We start from the raw sequence: 25,042 nt of genomic DNA, 5'->3' as shown, positions 1-25,042 counted from the left end.
TGTCAGTGGATATTGAGCTTGCTTCTATGTCTTGGCTATTGTAAATAATGCTGCTATGAACATTGGGGTGCAGGTATATCTCTGAATTATGGTTTTCTCTAGATAGATGCCCAGGAGTGAGATTGATAGATCATATGATAATTCTATTTTTAGTTTTTTAAGGAAGCTCCATGCTGTACTCCATAGTGGCTGAAACCATTTACATTCCCACCAATAGTGCAGGAGGTTTTCATTTTCTTTGCATCCTCTTCAGCATTTATTGTTTGTAGACTATTTGACGATGGCCTTTCTGACCTCTGTGAGGTGATAACTCATTGTAGTTTGTTTCTCCATTTCTTAAAGTTACATTGAAGTATAGTTGATTTACAATGTTGTGATAATTTCTTTTGTACAACAAAGTAATTCAGTTTTACACATACACATATCCATTCTCTTGCAGATTCTTTTCCCAAAAAAAGTTATCACAGAATATTGGGTAGGCTTTCGTGTGCTATACAGCAGGTCCCCATTGACCATCCATTCCATATATAATAGTGTGCATATGCCAGTCCCAAACCCCCAATCCATCCCTTCTCCCTATATGTCCCCTTTGGTAACCATAAGTTTGTTTTCGAAGTCTGTGAGTCTGTTTCTCTTTCTTAAATAATTTCATTTGTATCATTTTTTTAATTCCACATATGTATGATATCATATGATTTTTGTCTTTCTCTAGCTTCACTTTAGTGTGATAATCTCTAGGTCCATCCATGTTGCTGCAAATGGCATGTAATTTGCCTTTCTCTAATAATTAGCAACATTGGGCATCTTTTCGTGTGCTATAATTTCTTATATTTAAATGTGTTAAGAATATCAAAAAGATAAGCCTCTCAACTTTTATGGAATAAAAAATAGAATGATCTTATTGCAAAAAAAATTATGAGCCTAGTTTTACTTATTTAAATCAGGATTAGTTATTATTAACAATATTAACAATTAATAACAATGGGAGCAAGGTGTTCTGATTGTCTGGGGTATGTAGCCTCTTTGTTTATAAGAAATGACCAAACTGTTTTCCAAAATGTCTGTACCAGTTTACATTGAAAGAGAGTTCCTACTGCTCTACATTCTTGCCAGCATCCAGTGTTCTGAATTTTGGTCATTCTAGTAGATATATATTGATATCCTATTGTTGTTTTAATTAGCATTTCCCTGATGACATATGAGGTAGAGCACCTTTCCATATGATTATTTGCTATCTATATACTGTCTTCTTTGGTAAGGTGTCTGTTAGGGTGTTTGGCCCATCTTATCATCAGGTTTTCTGTTTTCTTATTGTTGAGTTCTTTGTATATTTTGGATATTAGTCCATTGTTGATGTCTTTTATAAGTATTTTCTTCCAGCCTATGGCTTAGCTTCTCATTCTCCTGGTAGAGTTTTTCTGCAGAGTAGAACTTTTAATTTTAATTGAAGTCCAGCCTATCAATTCTCTATTTCATGGATCATGCTGTTAGTTTTGTATCTAAAAAGTTATCACCATACCCAAGGTCATCTAGGTTTTCTCCTATGTTATCTTTCAGGAGTTTCATAGTTTTGCATTTTACATTTAGGTCTTTGATTCATTTTGCGTTAACTTTTGTGAAGCACTTAAGATCTATGTATAGATTCCTTCCTTCCTTCTTTCCTTCTTTCCTCCCTTCCTCCCTCCCTTCCTTCCTTCTTTCGTGCTTCCCTCTCTTCCTCCCCCTTTTTTAAAAAATGTGGATATCCAGTTATTCCAGTACAATTTGTTGAAGAGACTATCTCTGCTCTATTGTATTGCCTTTGCTCCTCTGTCAAGTATCACTTGACTATATGTGGGTCTATTTCTGGGCTCTCTATTCTATTCCTTTGATCTCTTTGTCTATCTTTCACCAGTACCACACTATCCTGATTACGGTAGCTTTACAGTAGGTCTTGAAGTAGGGTGGTGTCAGTTTTCCAACTTTATTTTTTTTCCTTCAATATTGTATTGGTGATTCTGAGTCTTGTGCCTCTCCACTTAAACTTTATAATCAGTTTATCAATATCTACAAAATAACCAGCTGGAATTTTTATTGGAATTGCATTGAATCTGTAGACCAAATTGGGAAAAACTGACATCTCAACAGTACTAAGTCTTCCTATACATGAATATGGAATATTTCTCCATTTGTCTAGTTCTTCTTTGGTTTCATTTATTAGAATTTTGTAGTTTTCCTCATATAGATCTTGTGCATATTTTGTTAGATTTATACTAAGTATTTCATTTTGAGATGCTAATAGAAATGGTATTGTGTTTTTAATTTCAGATTCCACTTGTTCATTGCTAGTATATAGGAAAGCAATTGACTTTTGTATATTAACCTTGAATTTGGCAACCTCACTATAATCACTTATTAGTTTTAGGAGTTTTTGTGTTGATTCTTTCAGATTTTCTACATAGAAAATCTTGCCATCTGTTAACAAAGACAGCTTTGTTTCTTCCTTCTCAAGCTGTATAGCTTTTATTTCCTTTTATTGTCGTCTTATTGCATTAGCTAGAACTCTCAGTATGATGTTGAAAGGAATGACAAGGAAAATTCTTGCTTTGTATCTGTTTTTGGTTGGAAAGCTTCCAGTTTCTCACTACTAAGTATGATGTTAGCTCTGAGCTTTTTGTAGATATTGTTTTGGCCATACCTGTTGCTTGTGGACATTCCTGGGCAAGGGACAGAACCCATGCTGCAGCAGTGACACCACCAAATCCCTCATCCGCTACACCACCAGGGAGCTCCTGTAGATATTCTTTATTGAGGAAGCTCTCCTCTATTCCTAGTTTATTGAGAGGTTTTATGATGAATAGGTGTTAGATTTTGTTGAATGCTTTTTCTGCACCTATTGATATGATCATGTGATCTTTCTTCTCTAGCCTGTTGATGTGATGGATTACTTAACTGATTTTTGAAAGGTGAACCAGCACTGCAAACTAGGTTGGAAGCTCACCTAGCATTGTATAATTGGGATAAATCCCACTTCATCATGGTGTATAATTCTTTTTATACATTGTTAAATTTAAAGCTTTTACTCTGAAGTTACATAGACTAGATTTGCTCATGTTGTATTGCCCAAGCAAGTCATGTGACGATATTAAACTTCATCAGTGGGGGAAACATGAATATATTTAAATAACCCTGATGTCTGCCATAATTATGACCTCTACTTGCAGCTCACCATATTGTAGCTATTAACTACCTAATTTTCATAGTAGTTGTGACAACACTGTTGGAGTAAATGGATTTGTGTTAAACTCTGAATCAGTTTTGGAAATCAACTATAAATTTTTATTAATTTCTACTTATTTTAGTTATTAATGCAAATCCTGGATTAGCCCAAAAGACATGGTCAGGTATTTGTCCCTATTTTGTTTTAAGAGATTTGAATTATACTTGTTACAGTAAGAAGCCCTCACAAGCATAAATATAAGTGCATGAGTTTTATATACAACTACAGTAATCTACTCATAAGTATTCCCATATTGAGGTCTTGGAAGGATCAAATAGGTAAATAAATCAGCCTTTTTCATGTCTTGATATAATTAATATTCACTGATGGGAAGTTAAGCCTTCAGTGGTCACCCTGGATGTTGGGGAGAGTGCTAGAGGCAATTCTTATATTTGAAATTTTGAGGAATTAGAGAATTTAGAAGACTGCTGAAGTATAATTTGAAATTACTACTGGTTTTTAAAGATGAAAATCTTGGAGTTCCCGTCGTGGCACAGCAGAAACGAATCCGACTAGGAACCATGAGGTTGTGGGTTCAATCCCTGCCCTTGCTCAGTGGGTTAAAGAACTGGCGTTGCCGTGAGCTGTGGTATAGGTCGAAGACGTGGCTCGGATCTGGCGTGGCTGTGGCTGTGGTGTAGGCCAGCAGCTAGAGCTCCGATTGGACCCCTAGCCTGGGAACCTCCATATGCTGCGGGTGTGGCATTGAAAAGACCAAAAACTAAAAAAAAAAAAAAAGAAAGGAAAGAAAAGATGGAAGTCTTCTATTAAAGAGGAACTAGCCACTCTGGACCTCAGTTTGCTCATAGCTGCAATAAGAGCACTTAAAATAAAAAAGATACACTGGCTCTCTAAGACAGCTTCTGAAATGCTGTGAATCAGTAATTTTGGAAATTCTTATCTTAAATGCATTTTAAAAGTTCTCTAATGCAAATGGATTCTTTAAATTATACATGCAAAATATTTGAATAAAATGCACAAATAGAACTTAGAAACAAAGCACATAAAGTGTGGTCAGAGCTAAAAATTGAAGTCATTTTTCAGAATCTATGAATCTGTCTTCAACCTATTTCCATAAACCATTTCCCATTTTAACATCAAGAAAATCCTGACTCTAAAGTAAGTCTGTCTGCAAAAAGGGATGGGAGCGAGCAAGCATGGGTTCTGCAGACACAAGATTTAGAAAGAGGTTACCCTGACATTAGTTAGGCATTTGATTGTGAGTCTCATCTTGGGGCCTAGGAAAGTTTTCAAATCAGTAGCAAGAGGACTTTTTGATTTGGTTTTCAAGTCACTGAAAGTGTTTTCCTGGTTGTCAGCTATTGTTAGGAGAAACTGGCACTTCGGTCATTTATTTAATCAGGTGGCTTTCTTTGAATACAGAGGGTGCCAAGTAAATGAGTCATCAGCCTAAGCAGAGCAGAATAACAGGGACACCTCCTGTGTTGCTTTCTGCTTGTGATGTTGTGTAATTCAAGAACTTGATTTTTACCTGCAGGCTTAAAATATCTAACACCAGAGTGAGTGATTTAAGAGTTCTACAGCATGATCTGGGCCTACAGAACATAGTTCTGTAGTTGGCTACTTGAGTATTTTAAATATCTTGATACACACACAGAGATCACATATGTGTGTATGATATGTGGTATATATATGTATATATACTTTTTAAAATATATGCTTTTTCTTATCATTGGCTGTTGAGTTCTTACAAATAATTTCAGTTGGTCACAATAAGTCATTTTTATAGATCTCCCATTTTAACAAAAATCTAAAGAATGGCCTGTCACTGCTCAACAATTATCACAAATTTAGCAGCTTAAAACAGCATCCATTTATTAGTTCACACTTCTGTAGGTCACATGTCTGGCATGGCATGCCATGGCTGGGTTCCTGCTTAGGGTATCACATGTCTAAAAATCAAGGTGTTGGCTGGGCCAAGTTCTTGTTTGGAGGCGCTGGTCCAGGATCACTCAGGTTGTTGGAAGAATTGTTCCTGGCAGTCATTGGCCTGAGGTCTCCATTTGCTTGATTCCTGTCAGCTAGGCAGTGCTGCAGGTTGCTTGCAGGTCCTTCCCACATGGTCCTCTCCATCTTCAAGCCAGCAGAGGTACACTGACTGACTCCTTCTTGGGTTTCGGATCTCCCTGACTGACTTCTGCAACCAGCCCAAGAAAAGACTCTACATTTAAAGACTTCATGTGGACATGTTAGGTCCACTCAGATAATCTCCCTACCTTTAGGTCAACTGATTAGTACCTTCAGTTACATCTGTGAAATCCCTTTTGACATGGAAAGTAACATGTGGGCGTCATCTTAGGATTCTACCTACTACACTTACTTTATAGAGACATTCTGTGTTATATAGATTCAGCTTTTAGGTTGAATAACGTTACAGAGCATTTGAAACATTAAATGTGAATCATCATGATGAATTTTATTTAGGTTAAATTACTTTTATTGTGAATGTGATACAAAGGATTTGTGGCATTGAAACATACATACTTTTTAAGTAGTCTATAAATATATCAGATAAAAGTACATCTAAAAGATGTATTTTAAAAAGCTGGAGTTCCCACTGTGGCTCAGTGGGTTAAGGATCCAGTGTTGCCATAAGCTGCGGCATAGGTCACAGATGCAGCTCAGATCCTGGTTGCCTTGGATGTGGTGTAGGTCCCAGCTACAGTTTCCATTCAACCCCTAGCCCAGGAGCTTCCACATATTGCAAGTGCAGCCTTAAAAAAAAAAAAAAAGCAAAGCTATTATAGGAGTTCCCTGGTGGCTCAGTAGGTTAAGGATCCAGCATTGTCACTGTAGTGGCTCTCGTTACTGCTGTGATGCAGGTTCAATCAACTTCTGTATGCCACAGGTACAGCTCCCCCACAAAAAGTTATTGTAAATGCTCAGCTTATGCCTAGAATTCTTTGATTCCATCAGATACCAATGAGTAGCCTTATCTCCTCAGTATGTGCTGTTAATCCTGGTCTTGATCATACATTAATGACAGAAACTCAGAGACCTTAGAGCTAAAGGAGATCAGCAATCATCTGCCACCCATCCCCTTCTTTGTATCTTTTCTAAATAAGGAACCAGAGACTAAGAGAAGGGAATGAATCAGAGAAGGCTATAGCACCAGCTAGTCAGGGGTAGAGACTGGACTCGAATACGTGTTTTCTGATTTCCTGTCTGGTAGAAATAGTACCAATATTTAAAGATTTTCTACAGAGCAGGCACTATCCTAAGCACTTTAAATATATTATTTTCCTTAACCCCCACAAAAATTCTATGAGTTAGGCATTATTATCATTGCCATTTCACAGTCTGAGAAAACTGAGTCACAGAGATGTGACTTGCTTCCATCACCCAGCTAGTATATGATAGAGTAGGGAGTCGAAGAGAAACAATTTGACACCAGGGCCTGACCTCTTCCCTGTGCTCTGTTCTTTCCACCCCACCAGCTGCTTCTAGCGGGCCTTCCATAAGCATTCGCAGAGTTAGCTTAGTATCATCTCCATAGACAGCTGCACAGGCCACCCATCAGTTATACTCTGACAACAAACCAGTGAATAGCAGAGAACTTGAAGTCAGGGAACAGTGTATAAACTCTGGTTCTCTCAGTTTCTCTGTGGCTCCAGTGAATTATGTAACCCACTGGATACTGCATCTATAAAACAGACTGTTAGAGTTGTTTCAAAAAGGACATACCGAAAAAGCACTCTGTAAACACAAGGCTTACATGCTCACTGTATTGTTATTCTTTGCCAAATGGTGGCTAGTTCTCACCAGCCTGTAAGAGCACATTTTCAAGTCAGTTTTGCTAGGACAGCGTCAGACATTAAATGAAAAACAGTTTCACAGCAAGAGCTGTGTCCTGAAACCTTTAGGAATCTCATTTCCTGTGCATACCGTCATTCTACCTTTTTGGACATCACCGAAGTTGTATGTCTCACTTGATGGTGATTTTCACCTCGGTGATTCTGACTAGGGCCATTCTCTTGAACAGAATCCCTTGTTCTGGGTTTGTCTGATTGGGTGTGTCACATATCTTGTTAATCTGTCCTCTTTTTTGAAAACTTAACAAGTTGTTCTGGACCAACCTCTAAGTGGTACTGTGATTGCCCCACTGTTAGTGCTATTAAATGTGCCCACTTGATAAATATGGCAGTAGCCAGGTCTCCCAGTATTAAATTACCCATTTTCCTTTAACAAGTAGAACTAATTTGTTGACTGATTTTTTTTTTTTGGCTCATATAAATATACTTTTATCAAACGGGGTTGGCATTCATTGATGTGCCTTATTTAAATCATTTATTCCTGTGGAGATTGCAAATTGGTAATTTTAAAATTGTATCCTTTTTTACATGTCTTAACTAACATTTCTCTGGAAAGAAAAGCTTCCCCTCACCAATGGGGAATGATCCATCTTGTCTTATAGTTCATATCAGTACAACATGTTTTATTGTCAGTTATCTAAGATATCAGGCTTGGATTATGGAACTGAGTTGTAGATCAGTGGTAAGATATTTTACATATACTTTTTAAAGCCATTTTGATGTACATTAAAATTGGAAGTGGAGAATACATGACATTTAAAACAGTGTTTCAAAATGGTGAGTAAATATTATAAGAGGATTGGTGAAAGGGATTTCTACAAGTCACTAGCAATACCACCAAACACTTGTTGATCTAAAATAAAATTTTAAATACCAGGCACTAAATGAGCTCACCATATCCCCAAGTAATAGTGATATGCATGGTCAATGTGAATAAATATTTAGGTCTGACAAGAAGTAAACTGATTCAAGTAATTTGAACCATTCTCCTAATCCTCCAGGTTTAGTCACCTCTCAGCTCCACATTCCAACATGCAAGACCTTTGATGATTTGGGTTCAGTTTCTCAGCTCCCAATCTGCCCATTTTTTCAAGCCCAGCTCAAACCCCTTCTGTAAAGCTCCCTTCTCCTGTCCCCTGCGGATGGCATGTCTCACCTCTGTCACATCTGTGCTACTTGACTCAGGTTCTGTTTGGTCTTTTAATTGGCTTCCATATGTAAACCTTATATCCAGACTGTCAAAGAACCTTAAGAACATGACTATCCATGACCACAAATTTAAAAGCTCTTTTTTAATACAGCGTCATTGGGGTTTTGCATTCCCTATGAGAACCTCTGAAAGTTACCAACAGATGTGACACTGTTATCAGGCAAGGCTTTCTCCTTAGAGTGGCTTTCTTTGCTTTCTAATACTTTCACCCTACAAAAACAGGTTTTTGTGCGAAAGTTAAAACTAGAATTGAGGATTACTCACCACCTGTTCTTTGGAAATGTGAAGGCTTACTTCTTTTACTATGACAAAAAAAGAGAAGAAAAAGACAGGTGTAAATTAATCTCCATTTAAATATTACAATGAAAACAAAGCTTATTTTATTTTACAGAGTCTGGAACCTTTTTGTTCCTTTTGTTACCAGTTTGAACACTGTTTTAAGTGGAAATAAAACAATGGTATTTTGTGTTTCCTAAAGATTTTTTAGAAAATTCTCATCCCACTCAACAAGACATGGTTTGAAATCCCTCTTCTCCCTGTCTCCTTAAGCACTTCGTATTTATGCAGTTCTTTTCATCTGAGGACCTCAAAGCATTCGCTGAGGTTTTTTGTTACCAGATAGTGATGATAAAACTGTTACCCCTTTTGTTTGTCTGTCTGTGTAGAAGCTGGAGGTAAAAAGCTACGGAGCACTGTCCAGAGAAGTACAGAAACAGGCTTGGCTGTGGAAATGAGGAACTGGATGACTCGACAGGCAAGCCGAGAATCCACGGACGGCAGCATGAACAGCTATAGCTCCGAAGGAAAGTGAGTGAAGCTGGCTATGCCGTGGTCTCTTCCCCTTGCTAGCGACCTGCTGCTCTCCTTCCCCCCCTGGGCTGTCACAAAAGCTATCTCACATACCCTGTAGCACCATTTTAATTTTCACTGGCTGACTTGCTGCGAAGAAAACTTTTGCTCACCTGCCACTGAGAAATGTGACATATACGGCTTTTTATATCCAGGGAAATAGGTTTGGGGATAAAGTGTTTTGCTTTCGTGGCAAGATGCTAAAATGTGACTGTCACAATACGTGCAAGTCAAAGGTTGCCCTACCTTGAAATAGTACATGAAAGCACAGAAATAATCAGCAGTGTTCCCACACCATGTGAACAATGCTAATTTTTAAAATCTTTGCTTCTATGAGTTATCAGTAAAAAATATAGAATACTGCTTCACAGCCAGCTGCATCCAGTAATAAACAGTTCAGATAAATGTAATAGCCAAAAGAAATCCACAAAGAACATTGGAGAGCCTTTCCTTTCTGTAGTTATCATGTAGCTTTTCCTTTTCCACTGTCTGAGATATTTTTAAAGCATTTATTAAGATTGCACAGCCCTGTCACCAACAAATTAATAGTAATGAGCAACTAACTGCAGGGCCCTAGATGGGTGTGTAAAGGACATCAGGAGAGGAAAGTAGGGTTAACTGACCTCATCTGTCATCATCATGGAAGCATCAGATGTTTAAGCAACATATGTGTAGTCAGTTCACAGATGTGAAGCCACAGGAGCTGCTAGCAGAGTGTTGATGATATGCCCTGGGGATCAGTTTCCTAGCACAATTATAGGGATACAAGAGATGTATGTGGTTTCTGTACATTTATAAATAAGATTACATGGAATACTTTTGGAAGCGTTAAAAAATGTTTGGATTAACTGTACGTTTGAAAATGAAGCTCACAGGGAAGAAACAGATTGGACGTTAATCAGGGAAGTCTTAAAAGGGGAAGAAAAAGAAATGTGCGCTGAGCATGCATCACTGCAAAGCACTGTGTTAGATGCTGTTGGGGATGTTAAAATGTTTACACTGTGACCCCTGCACTCCAGATGCTTGGAGTCCTGTTGGAGAAATGGGATAATACTCAAATTCATTTGACACATATTTTCCATACCTTCTAGTGTTCTAGGCATTTTGTTATGCATTTGGATATAAGCCATGAGGGAGCAAGAATAAGTTGGTGGTTAGAGCATAGGCTTTAGAATCATATAGGCTTAAATTCTAATCTGTTTTTTGGTGCTATAGAAACTTGGGCAAGTTATGCAATTTTTTAAAATATTTAATTTATTGAGTTTAACAAAGGCTTACAGTATTCCAGGAATGATTCTGGTGCTGGAACTGTATCAGTGAAGGAAAAAAAAAAAAAAAAAACCCTCCCCTTAGAGTCAAACAGATAAGGTAGTAAACAAGAAAAGTTGTTAATATATACAAGAAAATTAATAAAATATATAATAGTATAAGCGGTATAAGTGCTAAGAAGAAAAAGATGGAAGAGAGGGGATAGAGGAGAAGGGTGGGGTTTAGGTGGGGTAGACGGGGAAAAGGGCCCCTTGATTAAACGTCTGAAGGAAGAACATTTCAGGCTGAAGCAGTGTTGAGGTCTGAGGCAGGAGCTCGCCTGCCATCAGCAGTGGGGAGGGCAGCAGAGGGGCCCAAGGGCAGGAGTAGCAAAAACTAGGAGTTAAGACTCAGGAGGCATGGGTGGACAGCTTTCATTGTCCTTTTATATTATTGCAAGGGCTTTGCTTTTTTACTTAAAAAGGGATAAGAAACCAGTGGAGGATCATGAGCAGCAGCCTGACATCTGGCTTTAGTCTTAACAGATAGATCACGCCGATGGCAATGGTAATGAAGAGTAAAGGTGGCAACTGGGAGATCATTCAGAAGGCTGTTGCAGCAATACAGAAAGAGAAAGTGATGGCTGAGTGGTAGCATTAGTGAGGTCAGAGTCTGGAAGTCTTTTGACAGTAGAGCCAAGAAGGTTCAGTGATGCACTTGATGCAAATAGAAAAAAAAGTGTATTAGTTTGCTAGGGCTGCCTTAACAAAATACCACAGGCTGTGTGCTTAAACAACAGAAGCTGATTTTCTCATAGTTTTGGAAGCTAGAAGTCCAGGATCAATGTGTCTACAGGTTTGATATCTTCTGCGACCTCTCTCCTTGGCTCTGCAGAGGGGCCACCTTCTCACCGTGCCCCTCACATGGTCTCTCCTCTGTCTGTGGATATCCCCGATGTCTCTTCCTCTTCTCATAAGGACATCAGCCTTATTAGATTAGAGCTCCACCCTTATGACATCATTTAACCCGAAAATATCTCTTTGTATCTGGTCCTATCTCCAAATACAGTCATATTGAAGATTAAGGCTTTAATATATGGGGGCGGGGGAAGGTGCGAGGCACACAATTCAGTCCATAACAAAAAGGAAAGAAAGCTCCAAGGTTGAGCAATTGAAAGAATGAAGTTGCTATTTAATTTTTTTTTTTTTTACATTCACAGATTATTATAACATGGATCTTAAGAAACAGATTAAGTGACTCCCACTGGAGAAGTGGAATGGAAAATATGCTGAGACAAATAGGAAATTTATTCTATACTTTATCCCAATTTTATGGCTTTCATCTTTACCACTTAGTTTTATCTATTACATTTCAATTTTTCTTTAAAAATTAGCATTAAATTGTTATATTATGCAACTAAAATTTATAAAGAAGAAACCCTTATATACCATTAAATATTTTATATAGCATATAAAAAGAATAACTTAACTGGTAAGCATAACAAAAATAAGACACCCTCTGAAAATAAGTAAAATATAAAATGCATAAGTTGGTTAAAAAACAGTGTAACTATATAAATATGTCCTCACAATTTGTATCATCTCATTGATTCTTCAATAAAGGCATTACACCATTCTAGGTGATGTGACAAACAAGACAGTATAGACTTTACACTGTACCATGGAGAGAAATGGTTATTAATAATACAATTGTAGAACTGTATTATTTAATTGTACAGTGGCATTATTTAATTATAATTATCATAAGTTCTTTGATGGAGAAGAAATCAGAATCAGATCTAAGGAGACTTCAGCATTCCAAGAATGATGTCAAATGACCCCCTTCATGGTGGATTATGCACTTATTTACTATGAGATATATTTCTTCTCCAGAGATTCCTTATTTGTGTATCAATTGTAGATTTTTGGTTTGCAGTTATCCTGAAGTTTTGATGTAAGAGTCTATATGTATATGACATCGTTTTAAGTTGTTGTTCTCTTAATTGCAAGTTCATCTCCAGTGTCCCGCATTTGTACCCTCCTCTTCTCATGATTTCTGATTTTGGTGGTATAATTGTGCATGGATGATTTCGTATCTTTACTGTATATATACCTTTACTGGTGAGCCTTGTCATTTGTGGAATTTTTGTTCCCTGTTGCTGACCTTTTCTTTCCTGCCTAGAGAAGTTCCTTTAGTATTTGTTGTAAGGCTGGTTTAGTGTAGCTGAATTCTCTCAGCTTTTGCTTATCTGAGAAGGTTTTGATTTCTCCTTCAAATCTGATTGAGAGCCTTGCTGGGTAAAGTAATCTTGGTTGGAGGTTTTTTCTTTTCATCACGTTAAGTATATCATGCCACTCCCTTCTGGACTGCAGAGTTTCTGCTGAAAAATCTGCCTATAACTTTATTGGGGTTCCCTTGTATGTTACTTATTTCTTTTCCCTAGCTGCTTTCAAGATTTTCTCTTTGTCTTTAATTTTGGTCAGTTTGATTATTATGTGTCTCGGTGTGTTCCTCCTTGGGTTTATTTTATATGGTACTCGTTGTGCTTCCTGGATTTGAGTGAGTGGTTCCTTTCCCATGTTAGGGAAATTTTCGGCTATTATCTCTTGGAATATTTTTTCTATCCCCTTCTCTCTCTCTCTCTCTTCTCCTTCTGGCACCCCTATAATACGGATGTTGGTGCGTTTAACATTGTCCCAGAGTTCTCTGAGACTCTCTTCATTTGTTTTCAATCTTTTTTCTCTTTTCTGTTCTGCATCCGTAATTTCTTCTAATCTGTCCTCCACCTCGCTTTTTCATTCTTCTGCCTCCTGTATTCTGCTGTTAGCTGCTTCTAGTGAGTTTTTTATTTCAGTTATTGTATTTTGCATCTCTTCTTAAGTTTTATATCTTGTATCTCTTTGGTTAGTGTTTCCTGTAAGTTATCCATCTTTGCCTCCAGTTTATTTCCAATGTCTTGCATCATCTTCAGCATCGACAGTCTAAAGTCTTTTTCCTGGATGCTGAGAATCTCCTCATTGCTTAGCTGATTTTCTGGGGTTTTTCCTTTCTCCCTCATCTGAGTTATAGTTCTCTGTCTTTTCATTTTTATAGGTTTTTGGTGTGGTGACTTTTTATAGATAATAGAGTTGTAGCCTCTCTTAACTTCTGGTGTCTGTACCCCTTGTGGCTGAAGTCGGTATGGGGGGGCTTGCTGTAGGCTTCCTGATGGGAGGGGCTGATGCCTGCCCACTGGTAGGTGGAGCCAATTCTAATCCCTCTGGTGGGTGAGGCTTAGTCTCTGGATGGGATTAGGGGCTGCTGTGTGCCTGAGGCTCTTTAGGTAGCCTGTTTACTGAGGGGTGGGGCTGTGATCCCACCTGGATTGTTGTTTGCCCTGGGGGTCTCAACACTGACTGACAGGTGGGGCCAGATTTTCCCAAAATGGCCACCTCCAAAGAAAGGCAACTGCTGAATATTCCCGAGAGCTTTGCCTTCAATGTCCTTCCCTCACAATAAGCCACATACACCCCTGTTTTCCCATGATGTCCTCCAAGAACTGCAGTCAGGTTTGACCTAGGTTCCTGCGGAGACCTTGCTCTGCCCTGGGACCTAGTGCACGTGAAAGTCTGTGTGCGCCTTTTAAGAATGGGGTCTCTGTTTCCCCCAGTCCTGTGGAGCTCCTGCGCACAAGCCCCACTGGCCTTCAATGCCAGATGCTGCAAGGGCTCTTTCTCCCAGTGACAGATCCCAGCATGTGAGGGTTTGATGTGGGGCTCAGAACTCTCACTCCTGTAGGTGAGTCTCTGTGAGCCAGTTAGTTTTCAGTTTGTGGAGCTTCCCACCCGGGAGGTATGGGGTTGTTTATATCACAAAATCACCCCTCCTACCTGTGGATGTGGCGGCCTCTTTTTCTTCTGGAGTAGGGTATGGGTTTCCGGTCCATTTGGGTGGAGATTGCTCAGTCTTTAGTTGTGAATTTTGTTGTTTTTAGGAGAGAAGTTGAGCTCCAGTCCTTCTCTTCCGCCATCTTAATCCCGTCTCCTAAAATGAAGTTGCTAGGCATATCCTCTGGGAGGAACAGAGTTTGGATTTTTTGTTGGTTTAGGGGTTGAGAATCAGTTTGGGACAAGTTGAGTTTCACTTGCCTCTCAAGCAGGTGAGTAGACAGAGCAGTTAGAGTACAGGTCCGTGGCCCAAGGGAGAGGGCCAAGCCAGAAATGTCAGTCTAGGTATTATCAGCATAGATGGTGTTTAGAACCATGAGCTTTTATGAGCTTGCCCAGGGAATCAGGACATACTGAGAAGAGGCCAAAGGATTGAGTTCCCAATATTTAGTGATGGAATTATCAAAGGAGAATAACCAAAGAGGAAAACCAGGCAGCTAGAGGGTCCAGGAAGCAAAGTGGAGAAAGTGTTTTGAGGCAGAGGGAGGGATCAGTTGTGTCAACTTAGCCTAGTATGTTTAGCTAGATGAGTACTGAGTATTAACAGATTCGCCACCGTGGCTTGAGGTAACCTTTAAAAGAGGAATTTTGGTGGAGTGGGGAAAAAAGCAAGGAAAAACTGATTCTAGTTCCAAGGGAGAATGAGAAGAAAGAAGTTGAAGATACCACATAGAGACAGATCTTTCATGGAATTTTGAGGAGAGAAATGGTACAGAGGCTGGAGAGGGAAGTAAGGTTAAAGAAAGGGATTTTTTTTTTTAAGATGGAAGAAATAACTACGTTTATGTGTTGTTGGGGATGATCCAAGGGCTTTCTTTGTTGATGAAATGGGTTAAATAATAGCATCTCTCTCATAGGGAAGCTAAGAGGATTCAGTAAGATAATGTGTGTCATGGAATAAGTGCCCAAATGTACTGAGTGCTGTAGACAGAACCCATAGGTCATGCTCTCCAGACAAGCAGGAGAAAGACACATAACCAGAAGCCTGAAATACAGGATGAGGGCTGCTAGAGGATGAGGAGGGGGAGCCACAGAGGTGCAGGGGGGGATTGGGCTCCAGTTAATAAAACTGAAAAAATAGTGATACCAACTGCCCCTGACACAGGAAGGGGGCTAGGTGGACAGAGGAGTTGAAGGTTTAATCGTATGTGTTATTTTGCTTTTAGTCTCATCTTCCCTGGTGTTCGCTTGGCCTCTGATAGCCAATTCAGCGATTTTCTGGATGGCCTTGGCCCCGCCCAGCTCGTGGGGCGCCAGACTCTGGCCACACCTGCAATGGGTAAGAATTTCTGTGATGATTGTTCTTTTGGATTATTAGAAAAGACATTCTCTAATTCCATGGGCTCTTTAACAGTATTGTCAGGAGTGAGGATCTAATAGTTTATTAAAAACAATCTTGGATCGATTTTTTCCATTTAGTTTATATGCTTTTTAAAGTAAGATTTCATTGATTATATTTAAAATTTTACTCAAATTCAGTAAAATAATGTGGGGGAATGATGAAATGATGTTGACCAAGGCCTTGGCATAAGCATTTTTCTCACCGTTTTTGTATGTTAAGGTCTCTTTGTTTCTTCCTCGCCTTAGGTGACATTCAGGTAGGAATGATGGACAAAAAGGGACAGTTGGAGGTGGAGATCATTCGGGCCCGTGGCCTTGTTGTAAAACCAGGTTCCAAGACACTGCCAGGTAAAAACATGAGATTCTTGTATTATTGTTCATAATTCAATGGCCTTGTTTTTGATTCGATGCTGAAAACTTTGTTTTTAGATCATGAAGGATACTAGTTAATAGGTCAGTTATCTGTGGTAGTTTGTGTGTTTATCCCGAGTGAGCGCTCACGGAGGATGGTCTGGTAGAGTAATGTGGAAGTCATTAGCTAAACACATTATATCAGAGAAACCACTGCAAGTAAAAACTATCACAATTATATAATTCATTTTGTGCAACATGTAAGAATTTCTTGGTAGTGGGTGTTTTATATTATTCTTCAGTTTATCTGGAGCTTCAAAATTCTTAGGGAATCCTTAGAGTTCTCAAATTAGAATAAAAATAGATACAAAGTAGCCTAAGCCTATGTATGCAGGACATTCTTATTATAAGACTTTTTTACTTCCTGTAGTGTGTAGAGAGGCACCATTCTAAGTTTTTATTGCAGTGCCACATTTTGGACTACAGTGTCATGATCTAAGGTGCTTAGAGCCTTGGGAAATGCCACAGATTCCGGATGCATAGTGCAGAGACATAGAGAACACTGGATCTAAGGTTCAGAACAATTATGAAACTTGGTTTTCTCCCCTCAGTCCCTCCACTGACTGAATTGTAACTTTCAATCTCTTACCTTCCCTATCCTTGCAGAGATTCCAAATTGTAGTGTATATTGCCTATTGTACAACCCTGCAGTGGTGACTAAAACAGTTGTGTTTATAAAGGTCATGAAGCTTAGTCAGTTGACTCTGCTAGAAAGAATACCACAATTTGAACAATGCATGAAAATGCTTTTATGAAGACTGTCAGAAAAATTCCAACCCATGGTATTCATAATTAGTTTCCTTTTCCTGGCTAATTTGAACATATTATATCAAACCCTACTGACGTCTTGTACCCACACCCCCATCAATAAATAAGCTTTTTGTGTGATAGGTAAATGATTTATGGGGATGGGTGAATAAAATGATGTAATTTTAAGCACGATTAGTTAAAGTATTGATGAATGAAAAATGAAGTAAGACATCTTTGCTGAATATTAGGGAAGCATTTCACCTTTTTTTAATGAGGTATGCAAATCTATGTAATCAACTGAGAAGCTATGTTCACATTGCCTAAAACCACCTGAATGGCTGATAGTCATCTATTGTTTCTAATGATTTTGGCAGAAAGACCATTGATTTTTGACTGCTAGAACTTTAGGTCTAGGATTAAGCTGTTGCAATGTCACCCATCAATTGGGTGTCCTGTAATCACAGCTCATCACTTTTTAATTTAACTGTCCTCTGTTTTTCTTTCCCAAGCACCATATGTAAAGGTGTATCTATTAGATAATGGAGTCTGCATAGCCAAAAAGAAAACAAAAGTGGCAAGAAAAACGCTGGAGCCCCTTTACCAGCAGCTATTATCTTTTGAAGAAAGTCCCCAAGGAAAGGTTTTACAGGTATTTACTGAATTATATATTTCTTACCTAAGAAAGTATTTTCATGGAGTCAGACTTCATACCTAGCATCTTTTCTTGTCACTTTCTTTTCCATTCCTCATAGTTGAAATTCTTGGGAAACTTCAAATCAGTGGCCAGTGCTACAGAGCTGTACACACTGGGAAACTACATCCAATATCCTGTAATAAACCATAATGGAAAATTTGAAAAAGGAAAAAAAAAAGCTCTACACATTGTTGTTTCCTTTAAAGTGACAAGTTGTAAACCCCCATCACCCATAAGCTCCAGTTTTTCTTTACTGCTTATGATCTTAATACTCCAGGAGAATTTTCCTAACATATCTGTGGATTCTGGTATTTAAAGACATCTATCCCAGTAATTAAATACAGCTATTTAACTTGATGTTTGATGTCACCGTATTAACTGAATGTATTTTAGTTGACAAGCTTTTATGTACTTGATTATATTGACATTGCTGTTTTTATTTTGTCAACAGATCATTGTCTGGGGAGATTACGGCCGCATGGATCACAAATCCTTTATGGGAGTGGCCCAGATACTCTTAGATGAACTGGAGCTATCCAACATGGTGATTGGGTGGTTCAAACTTTTCCCCCCTTCCTCCCTAGTAGATCCAACCTTGGCCCCTCTAACAAGAAGAGCTTCCCAATCATCTCTGGAAAGTTCAACCGGACCTTCTTATTCTCGTTCATAGCAGCTGTAAAACTGTTGTCATAGCAACCAGCGTTACAAAAAAAAAAAAAAATCACAGGTCGCAAACCCTGGTAACATTGCATGCTTAACGTTGTGTCTTCTGAGCCTGTTTCTAGGGATACAAAGCGATCCTGTGTTCTCAGAGGAAGTTGCACACATTGTGCCCTAAAGAAGGCCCTCAGGTGAAAGAGCAGAGCTATGAAGAACTATCAGGTTTGGAGTTCGGTAACCCTCAAGTTTTGGTCCAATCTGAAGCCATGGATTAATCTCAAAGAATTAGTCAGTTTCATGCAGCAAAAGCCCTTTTCAATGGCACCTTTATATTTTTATTGTTCCTTTTTCTTCATTTCTCTGACCCAAAGTCCCGTGATGCCACAGAAATGGAGCTATCCAGCCATTAAGCCATGTTACAAGTCAAGGAGTGAAGTCCTCGGAAGCATCAGGTGAAAAGCAAGAGACCAAAGAAATGGTCCAGGACAAAACGTCAGCCCTCCTCTGGACGGAGACAGGAGCAGCCAGTCCAACGTGATGACGTGAACAGTGGCAGACTTCGGAGCTCCAGCAGGCATGTCAGTCACTAATGCCAAGATGTGTTGGACTCTGAAAAACAAAATTCTGTGGCTACACTGTACTGGATGAAATAAAAGAAACTTTTTTTGCATGGACACAGATTAGCTGAATACTTAAATTATTTTCTTGGGGCTGCAACTTGCAAAAAAATAAATAAAAATCAGCCATTTTCAACAATTTATATTATTTTTAAAAATAAATTTCACTAGTGCATGGTTTTAAAAAAGGGAGAGAATGCAACAGGGTGATACAAAGACACACCATGTTTATTCTTTAAACTAATCATAGTCTGTGTTTTGGCAGACATTATAGAAAAAAATACTTTCTGGAAGATATTTAAAATTCTCTTTATGTGACAAATAAGTATAATATATTCAATTTATTTCCATGTTAAATATACAAATCTTATAAAAGTTCAATATGTGCAAATTGTTCACATCTTTCTTCTTCCGTCTCACTTTTCCTCTTCTTCCTCTTTTAATCTTTTCTTTCTCCCTACCGGAGTGACTATTATGCTAAAAAAATTAAAAGTTTTTAACCTGATAGTCTCTTACACCCCCCATGTTTGATTCAGCAGCTGTAGATGCTTCTGAATTTATGAATTTCTCAAGAGGGGAAATTTAAAAGCTTTCTTTATTTCAAGCATGTTGAAAAGGATTTTGCAACATGACTTGGGAGTACAATTAAAGTAAGTCAGCATGTATTTGATAAAGAAGATATTTGAACTTTTGCAATTTATTGTACAGTGCATGGTAATTTTATTTTCACCTTCAAAGTTCAGTTTACAGAAGAATTCTAAAATCATGTGGCCATTATAATGTCTAATTTGATTTTAGCACCAGCATTATTCATACAGGGGTTAAAGTATGATTTCTAGAAGGTCTTAGGTTTTTGGTTTTTTTTTTTTTTTAATTAAATTTCTTTAGCCAATTTACATTTACTATGTGAATAGAAACACTGCTAAAAATTTGGAGCCCGGAAACACAGGGCTGTTTATTAAGTCACTTTTCTGTAGTAAAATTCAATTTTTCACAAATTATATTTCTAAAGAAATATAGCAAACATAAATTTGCAACAAATAATTTTAAAGCTCCAATTTTTAGGTGACTCAAAAGAAAGTCAATCTGCCTATTAACAGTTCTCTGATGCCATCACCGAAAGTCTACACACAGATCCCCTGAAGTCAAAGCCCTGCCTTTGGTTTTACAGATAGTACCATTGGGTGGTGCTGCAAGGTCAAATTTCCCCTACTTTGAGGAAAAGTCACTGGTTAAGGTAGTCAATGTAATGAACCACCCACACTTTGATCCTTTATACACTTTGATAACTAACACGTTCTGATAAGGTTGATTTTAATTTCTTGCAGGAACTTACAAGATCCACATAATACCATTTGCTTATTGAGTTAAGGCCATGCACAAAAACTGCTTTTTTGTGTTCCTTTTTAAATTCAATGCTGACCATTAAACACAATCATGCTTGATATGGTGCAAAAGTTAAAATGAGTATCACTAAAAATGCCTTCTCTTTATGTGGTGCAATATGAAATACACCGAGACCGTGTCTTGACATTTGAGACCTGCGATGGACCCAGGTAAAGTTGTAAGAAGAATGAATAAAACATCATTGAAATAATTTAGACACTTGTGAACCAGCAACAATTGATTTAATAGACCTATAGTGTCTATACCCTCCCTTAGAATAAATGTTTACCATTTTCCTGATACTAAGATTCAGTCACATAATCTTTTGTGCATATTCCTGTATAAATTATTTCTAATTTTAATAAGAAGGACATGGCTGTATGGAATATTTGTACATTATTGTCATTATGCAGTATTTATTTTAAAGTTGGTGTATTTTTTTTTTTAATTTTCACATGTCTGCACCTCGACTTGTGGTCTAGTCATGTAAATAGCACTATTCCAGTGACCATCGCTGCCCTGTACATAGTATGTTTTAAAAGTAAAGGGAATTCCAGTTGGAAAAAAAAAGGCAGATTAGTCCTGTAATGAACACCAACTAATGTAAAACTCAAATTCATTCTGGTGATGGTATTTAACACTTTAAATAAAACATTTTCTTTTACAGATGTTGTGTGCATGGCCTTCTCTGACTTCTCTTCTCCCCCACATATTCCTAAGCCTGCTGCAGCCCATTCCCTGAACCCACACATCATTTAAAGACAAAGAAATCATCTTTTTTCTACTGCTCCGTAACAGAAGCAGACTGCTAGTCTTAGCAGATAGTCCTTAGAGCACTTCTTTAAAATGCCAAAAAATTGGGGCTCACACCATTAAAGTTTGCTGCATTAAAAAAAAAAAAAGCATTCTGAATTGAGGTGCTTGCTTTCTGAGGAAATGAGTGCAACTCACAGGTGGCTTTATGAGTGAACCGAGTGAGATTTCTGAGTCATGGTGGTGGCCTCCGCTGACAGCAAAGTCACAGAATCATGCACAGGCTCTGTCATTCCCTGGATAGAGATGGCAAGGGTAATGACTCTATGCTGTGTTTCCTTTGATTTGTCAGTTCAGCTTTCTGGGGGATGGGGGTGGTGCATTTCAACTGGGGAGACAGGTGCTAACCTGACCTACAGGAACCGATGGAACTGCCGGTCCAGGGACTGGCTCCTGTTGTGTGAGTGAATGAAGGAGAAGGTTTCTCCGTATCCTTCTAGGACAGCTTCTCAAACTAGGAGGAAGGACCCAGCAGAGTTCCAAGGGAGCAGGCATCCTCCTTGGCTCTAAATTTAAGAACTAGTTTGACTCATTAGAAGCCCAACTGAAATCCAAACCTAATTTGCTCTCCCTTCCTGGAACCAGCTATTTCTTCCATTTTTCAAGGATTCAGATCCAGCCCCCATTCCCCATACCTATCCCACATTATCTTCCAGTATTCAATATATACCACTGCTCTGGTGAGCTCTTTCTTTCCTGTTCATACACTGCTATTCTACAAATCTCTTTGCCTTCCTTACATATCCTCTCCTGAAAAGCCTTTCTGCGTTCTCAAAAGTGATCCGTGTTAGTCCCTTCCTACTACTCCCAGCCTAGGACAGGTCTCTCCTATAGCAGTTCCTGACTTAACCCTAACCACATGGCTGCCATCGACGCCAACCCCTTCACTTTCCCAGAACTCCAGACACCGAAGGTCCACAACCAATAAAGGACATGTTGGTCACTATCATAGGGGCTGAGAGAGAATTGGCCAAGAAATCGCCAAAGCCATCTGCCTGTACTGACTTTAACATTCTGTGCATAAAAATCAGGTTCTCTGCATGTCTGTCTCCACTGAGCTCCTAAGGCCTCAACGTCCTCTGGCATCCATTGATTGAATGAAAAGAAGTTCACACCACTACCTGTGGTTTGTGTAAGTGTGTACTGAGAAGCAGTGTGTAAGGGGGAATAAAAAACAAAAAACAATCTGCCACGCAAATTCTTCACATGACTTGTCTCAAGTCACTTAGTCTCTCTAGCAATCATGTCTTTATAACTTCATCTTGTTAATACATTCTACCGTCGTTAAATCAACATCAAACTCCTAAAAGAGAACATAAGCAGAACCCTCTCTGACATCAACATCATGAATATTTTCTCAGGTCAGTCTCCCAAAGCAATAGAAATCAGAGCAAAAATAAACCCATGGGACCTCATCAAACTGAAAAGCTTTTGCACAGCAAAGGAAACCAAAGAGAAAACAAAAAGACAACTTACAGAATGGGAGAAAATAGTTTCAAATGATGCAACCGACAAGGGCTTAATCTCTAGAATATATAAGCAACTTAACCCAACAGCAAAAAAGCCAATCAATCAATGGAAAAATGGGCAAAAGACCTGAATAGACTGTTATCCATGGAAGATATGCAGAAGGCCAACAAACACATGAAAAAATGTTCAACATCGCTGATTATAAGAGAAATGCAAATCAAAACAACCATGAGATACCACCTCACACCAGTCAGAATGGCCATCATTAATAACCCACAAATAACAAGTGCTGGAGGGGTTGTAGAGAAAAGGGAACCCTCCTGCACTGTTGGTGGGAATGTCAACTGGTACAGCCACTATGGAGAACAGTTTGGAGATACCTTAGAAATCTATACATAGAAATTCCATATGACCCTGCAATCCCACTCTTGGGCATATATCCGGAGAAAACTCTGCTTAAAAGAGACACATGCACCCGCATGTTCATTGCAGCACTATTCACAATAGCAAGGACATGGAAACAACCCAAATGTCCATCAACAGATGATTGGATTCGGAAGATGTGGTATATACACAGTGGAATACTACTCAGCCATAAAAAAGAATGACATAATGCCATTTGCAGCAACATGGATGGAACTAAGAGAATCTCATACTGAGTGAAATGAGCCAGAAAGACAAAGACAAATACCATATGATATCACTTATAACTGGACTCTAATATCCAGCACAAATGAACATCTCCACAGAAAAGAAAATCATGGACTTGGAGAATAGACTTGGCTGCCCGATGGGAGAGGGAGGGAGTGGGAGGGATCGGGAGCTTGGGGTTATCGGATACAACTTAGAATAGATTTACAAGGAGATCCTGCTGAGTAGCATCAAGAACTATGTCTAGATACTCATGTTGCAACAGAACAAAGAGTGGGGGAAAAAATGTATACGTGTAAGAATAACTTGATCCCCATGCTGTATAGTGGGAAAAAATTAAAAAAAAAAAATCAACACTTTGACCAACTTACAAGCTCCTTCAAGGAAGGGGCAATATCTTTTCTTTTTCCCTTTTGTCTCCTCAGTGCCAAGAACAATGCTGGACACATACATGTTCCATAATTATCTGTCCAATCAGTGTTTAATCCTTGCTATTTTGAGACATTTTTAGGCACTGTAGTAAACAGACAAGCACAACCCTATCCTCACAGGACTTTCATTATACCACATATGACATACTTTGGAAAGTTATATTTTAAATTTTTTACCCAAAGGAGAAAAAAAAATTATGGGACTATATAGCAGTGTTTTAACCCAGTCGAAAGAGCGGAAGAAGGCTAATATCTATTAACATGGACAGGAGTTAAATACAAGGTGATGATGGCAAAGGGAGATGGAAGTATGGTGAAAAATATTCCACACAGAGAAAAGCAGCTAAGAAATTAGAGTTCCTTTTCTTCAACCACTTTTATTACTCTACATATATGTCTAAAGAAATGATGGGTGCCTAAGACATTTTTTCCCTCATAAACAAGTGAATACAGGTTTCTACAGTCTAAGCTATTTCTGAACCATTGAGAGTTTCCTTGAGAAAATCACTTTCACTTAGACTTGATGGGAGAACTATATGTAAATGAAACCAAGGATATGGGCTAATCCTCTAATTATATTTAAAATGGTTCTCAGAATGTTCCTCAGTCCTTAATCCCATTCCATTTTTAGACCTGTGAAGAAATGAACCATGGCCTATAGTTCTGTACTCAGTTGAGCACCTAACTCAGATTAAGCACATTACCAGTGCCAAACACTCAGCCTTAACGGTAATTATCCCTTCAGATATTCTCAGAGAGATTGCTTGTTTAATATGGAAGGTTCCCAAGTCCCAATATTTATATTCATAGTTTGTATACATTTGAAACAAAAAGATGTTAAACCTGTGGTGCTCATAATGCTCAGGTACTAGCTTTCTGTCATTTTGCTTTGGGGTAGGGACTATTTTGCTTAGTGTGCTTTCTTTTCTGATCCATCCATAGTGTTCCCAAGAGACCTATTTCCTAACTAATTCCATTCTTCTGACTTCAACTGATGGTGGTATAGGGGATGCAGACTCCTAAAATGGATCAGTCTGTACTCTTGCCTGTGAAGATTTGTTATTTGTCTTTTTATTTGCCTAGATACCAAAGAGGCAATTCATCTCCAGTGGCAGAAACTATTAGATGGAAAAAAAGGCCAGGAATTGTCAGTGGTTATATTTTTGGATATATGATGGAAACTGGATTAAGATAGAGAAGAAAGTCAGTAAAGCGAAGCAGAAGCATGAATTGAAGAGAGTCTGCAGATTTCATGTTCCTGCTTGTTATGACTGAGGATCTTCCAAGAGCCATACATTCTAACTGTGGTTAGTTGGTTTCCTGCCATGTGAAGAAACCCACACAAATACCTATCAGTGGAAAAGGATAGAAAGCCCAGGAAGAAACCCACACAATAATCTATGATTAATTAATCTATGATAAAGGAGGCAAGAATATACTGTGAACAAAAAATAGTCTCTTTAACAGTGGTGCTGGGAAAACAGCTACATGTA

The 25,042-nt window shown here is 38.5% G+C and overlaps 1 protein-coding gene across 38 annotated transcripts in view; it reads left to right on the top strand.

The window, feature by feature from the left end:
• RIMS2 (regulating synaptic membrane exocytosis 2) overlaps positions 1-20,846 on the top strand; it is a 621,959-nt gene extending 601,113 nt beyond the window's left edge. For 32 of the 38 annotated variants that reach the window (XM_047783459.1, XM_047783448.1, XM_047783463.1 and 29 more), the window contains 5 exons: positions 8,968-9,109; positions 15,492-15,604; positions 15,913-16,014; positions 17,337-17,476; positions 17,973-20,846. In XM_047783459.1, coding sequence (XP_047639415.1) covers positions 8,968-9,109; positions 15,492-15,604; positions 15,913-16,014; positions 17,337-17,476; positions 17,973-18,191 — 716 coding nt within the window. In that variant the 3' untranslated portion in view covers positions 18,192-20,846. The remainder of the gene's footprint in view (positions 1-8,967; positions 9,110-15,491; positions 15,605-15,912; positions 16,015-17,336; positions 17,477-17,972) is intronic. The other 6 variants (XM_047783441.1, XM_047783436.1, XM_047783439.1 and 3 more) reach the window with 1 other exon arrangement.
• The last annotated feature ends 4,196 nt before the right edge of the window (positions 20,847-25,042 follow it).

The sequence above is a fragment of the Phacochoerus africanus genome, chromosome 6 (assembly GCF_016906955.1).
Source record: "Phacochoerus africanus isolate WHEZ1 chromosome 6, ROS_Pafr_v1, whole genome shotgun sequence".
NCBI classification, from domain to species: domain Eukaryota; kingdom Metazoa; phylum Chordata; class Mammalia; order Artiodactyla; family Suidae; genus Phacochoerus; species Phacochoerus africanus.
This window is presented reverse-complemented; position numbering and strand designations above follow the sequence as displayed.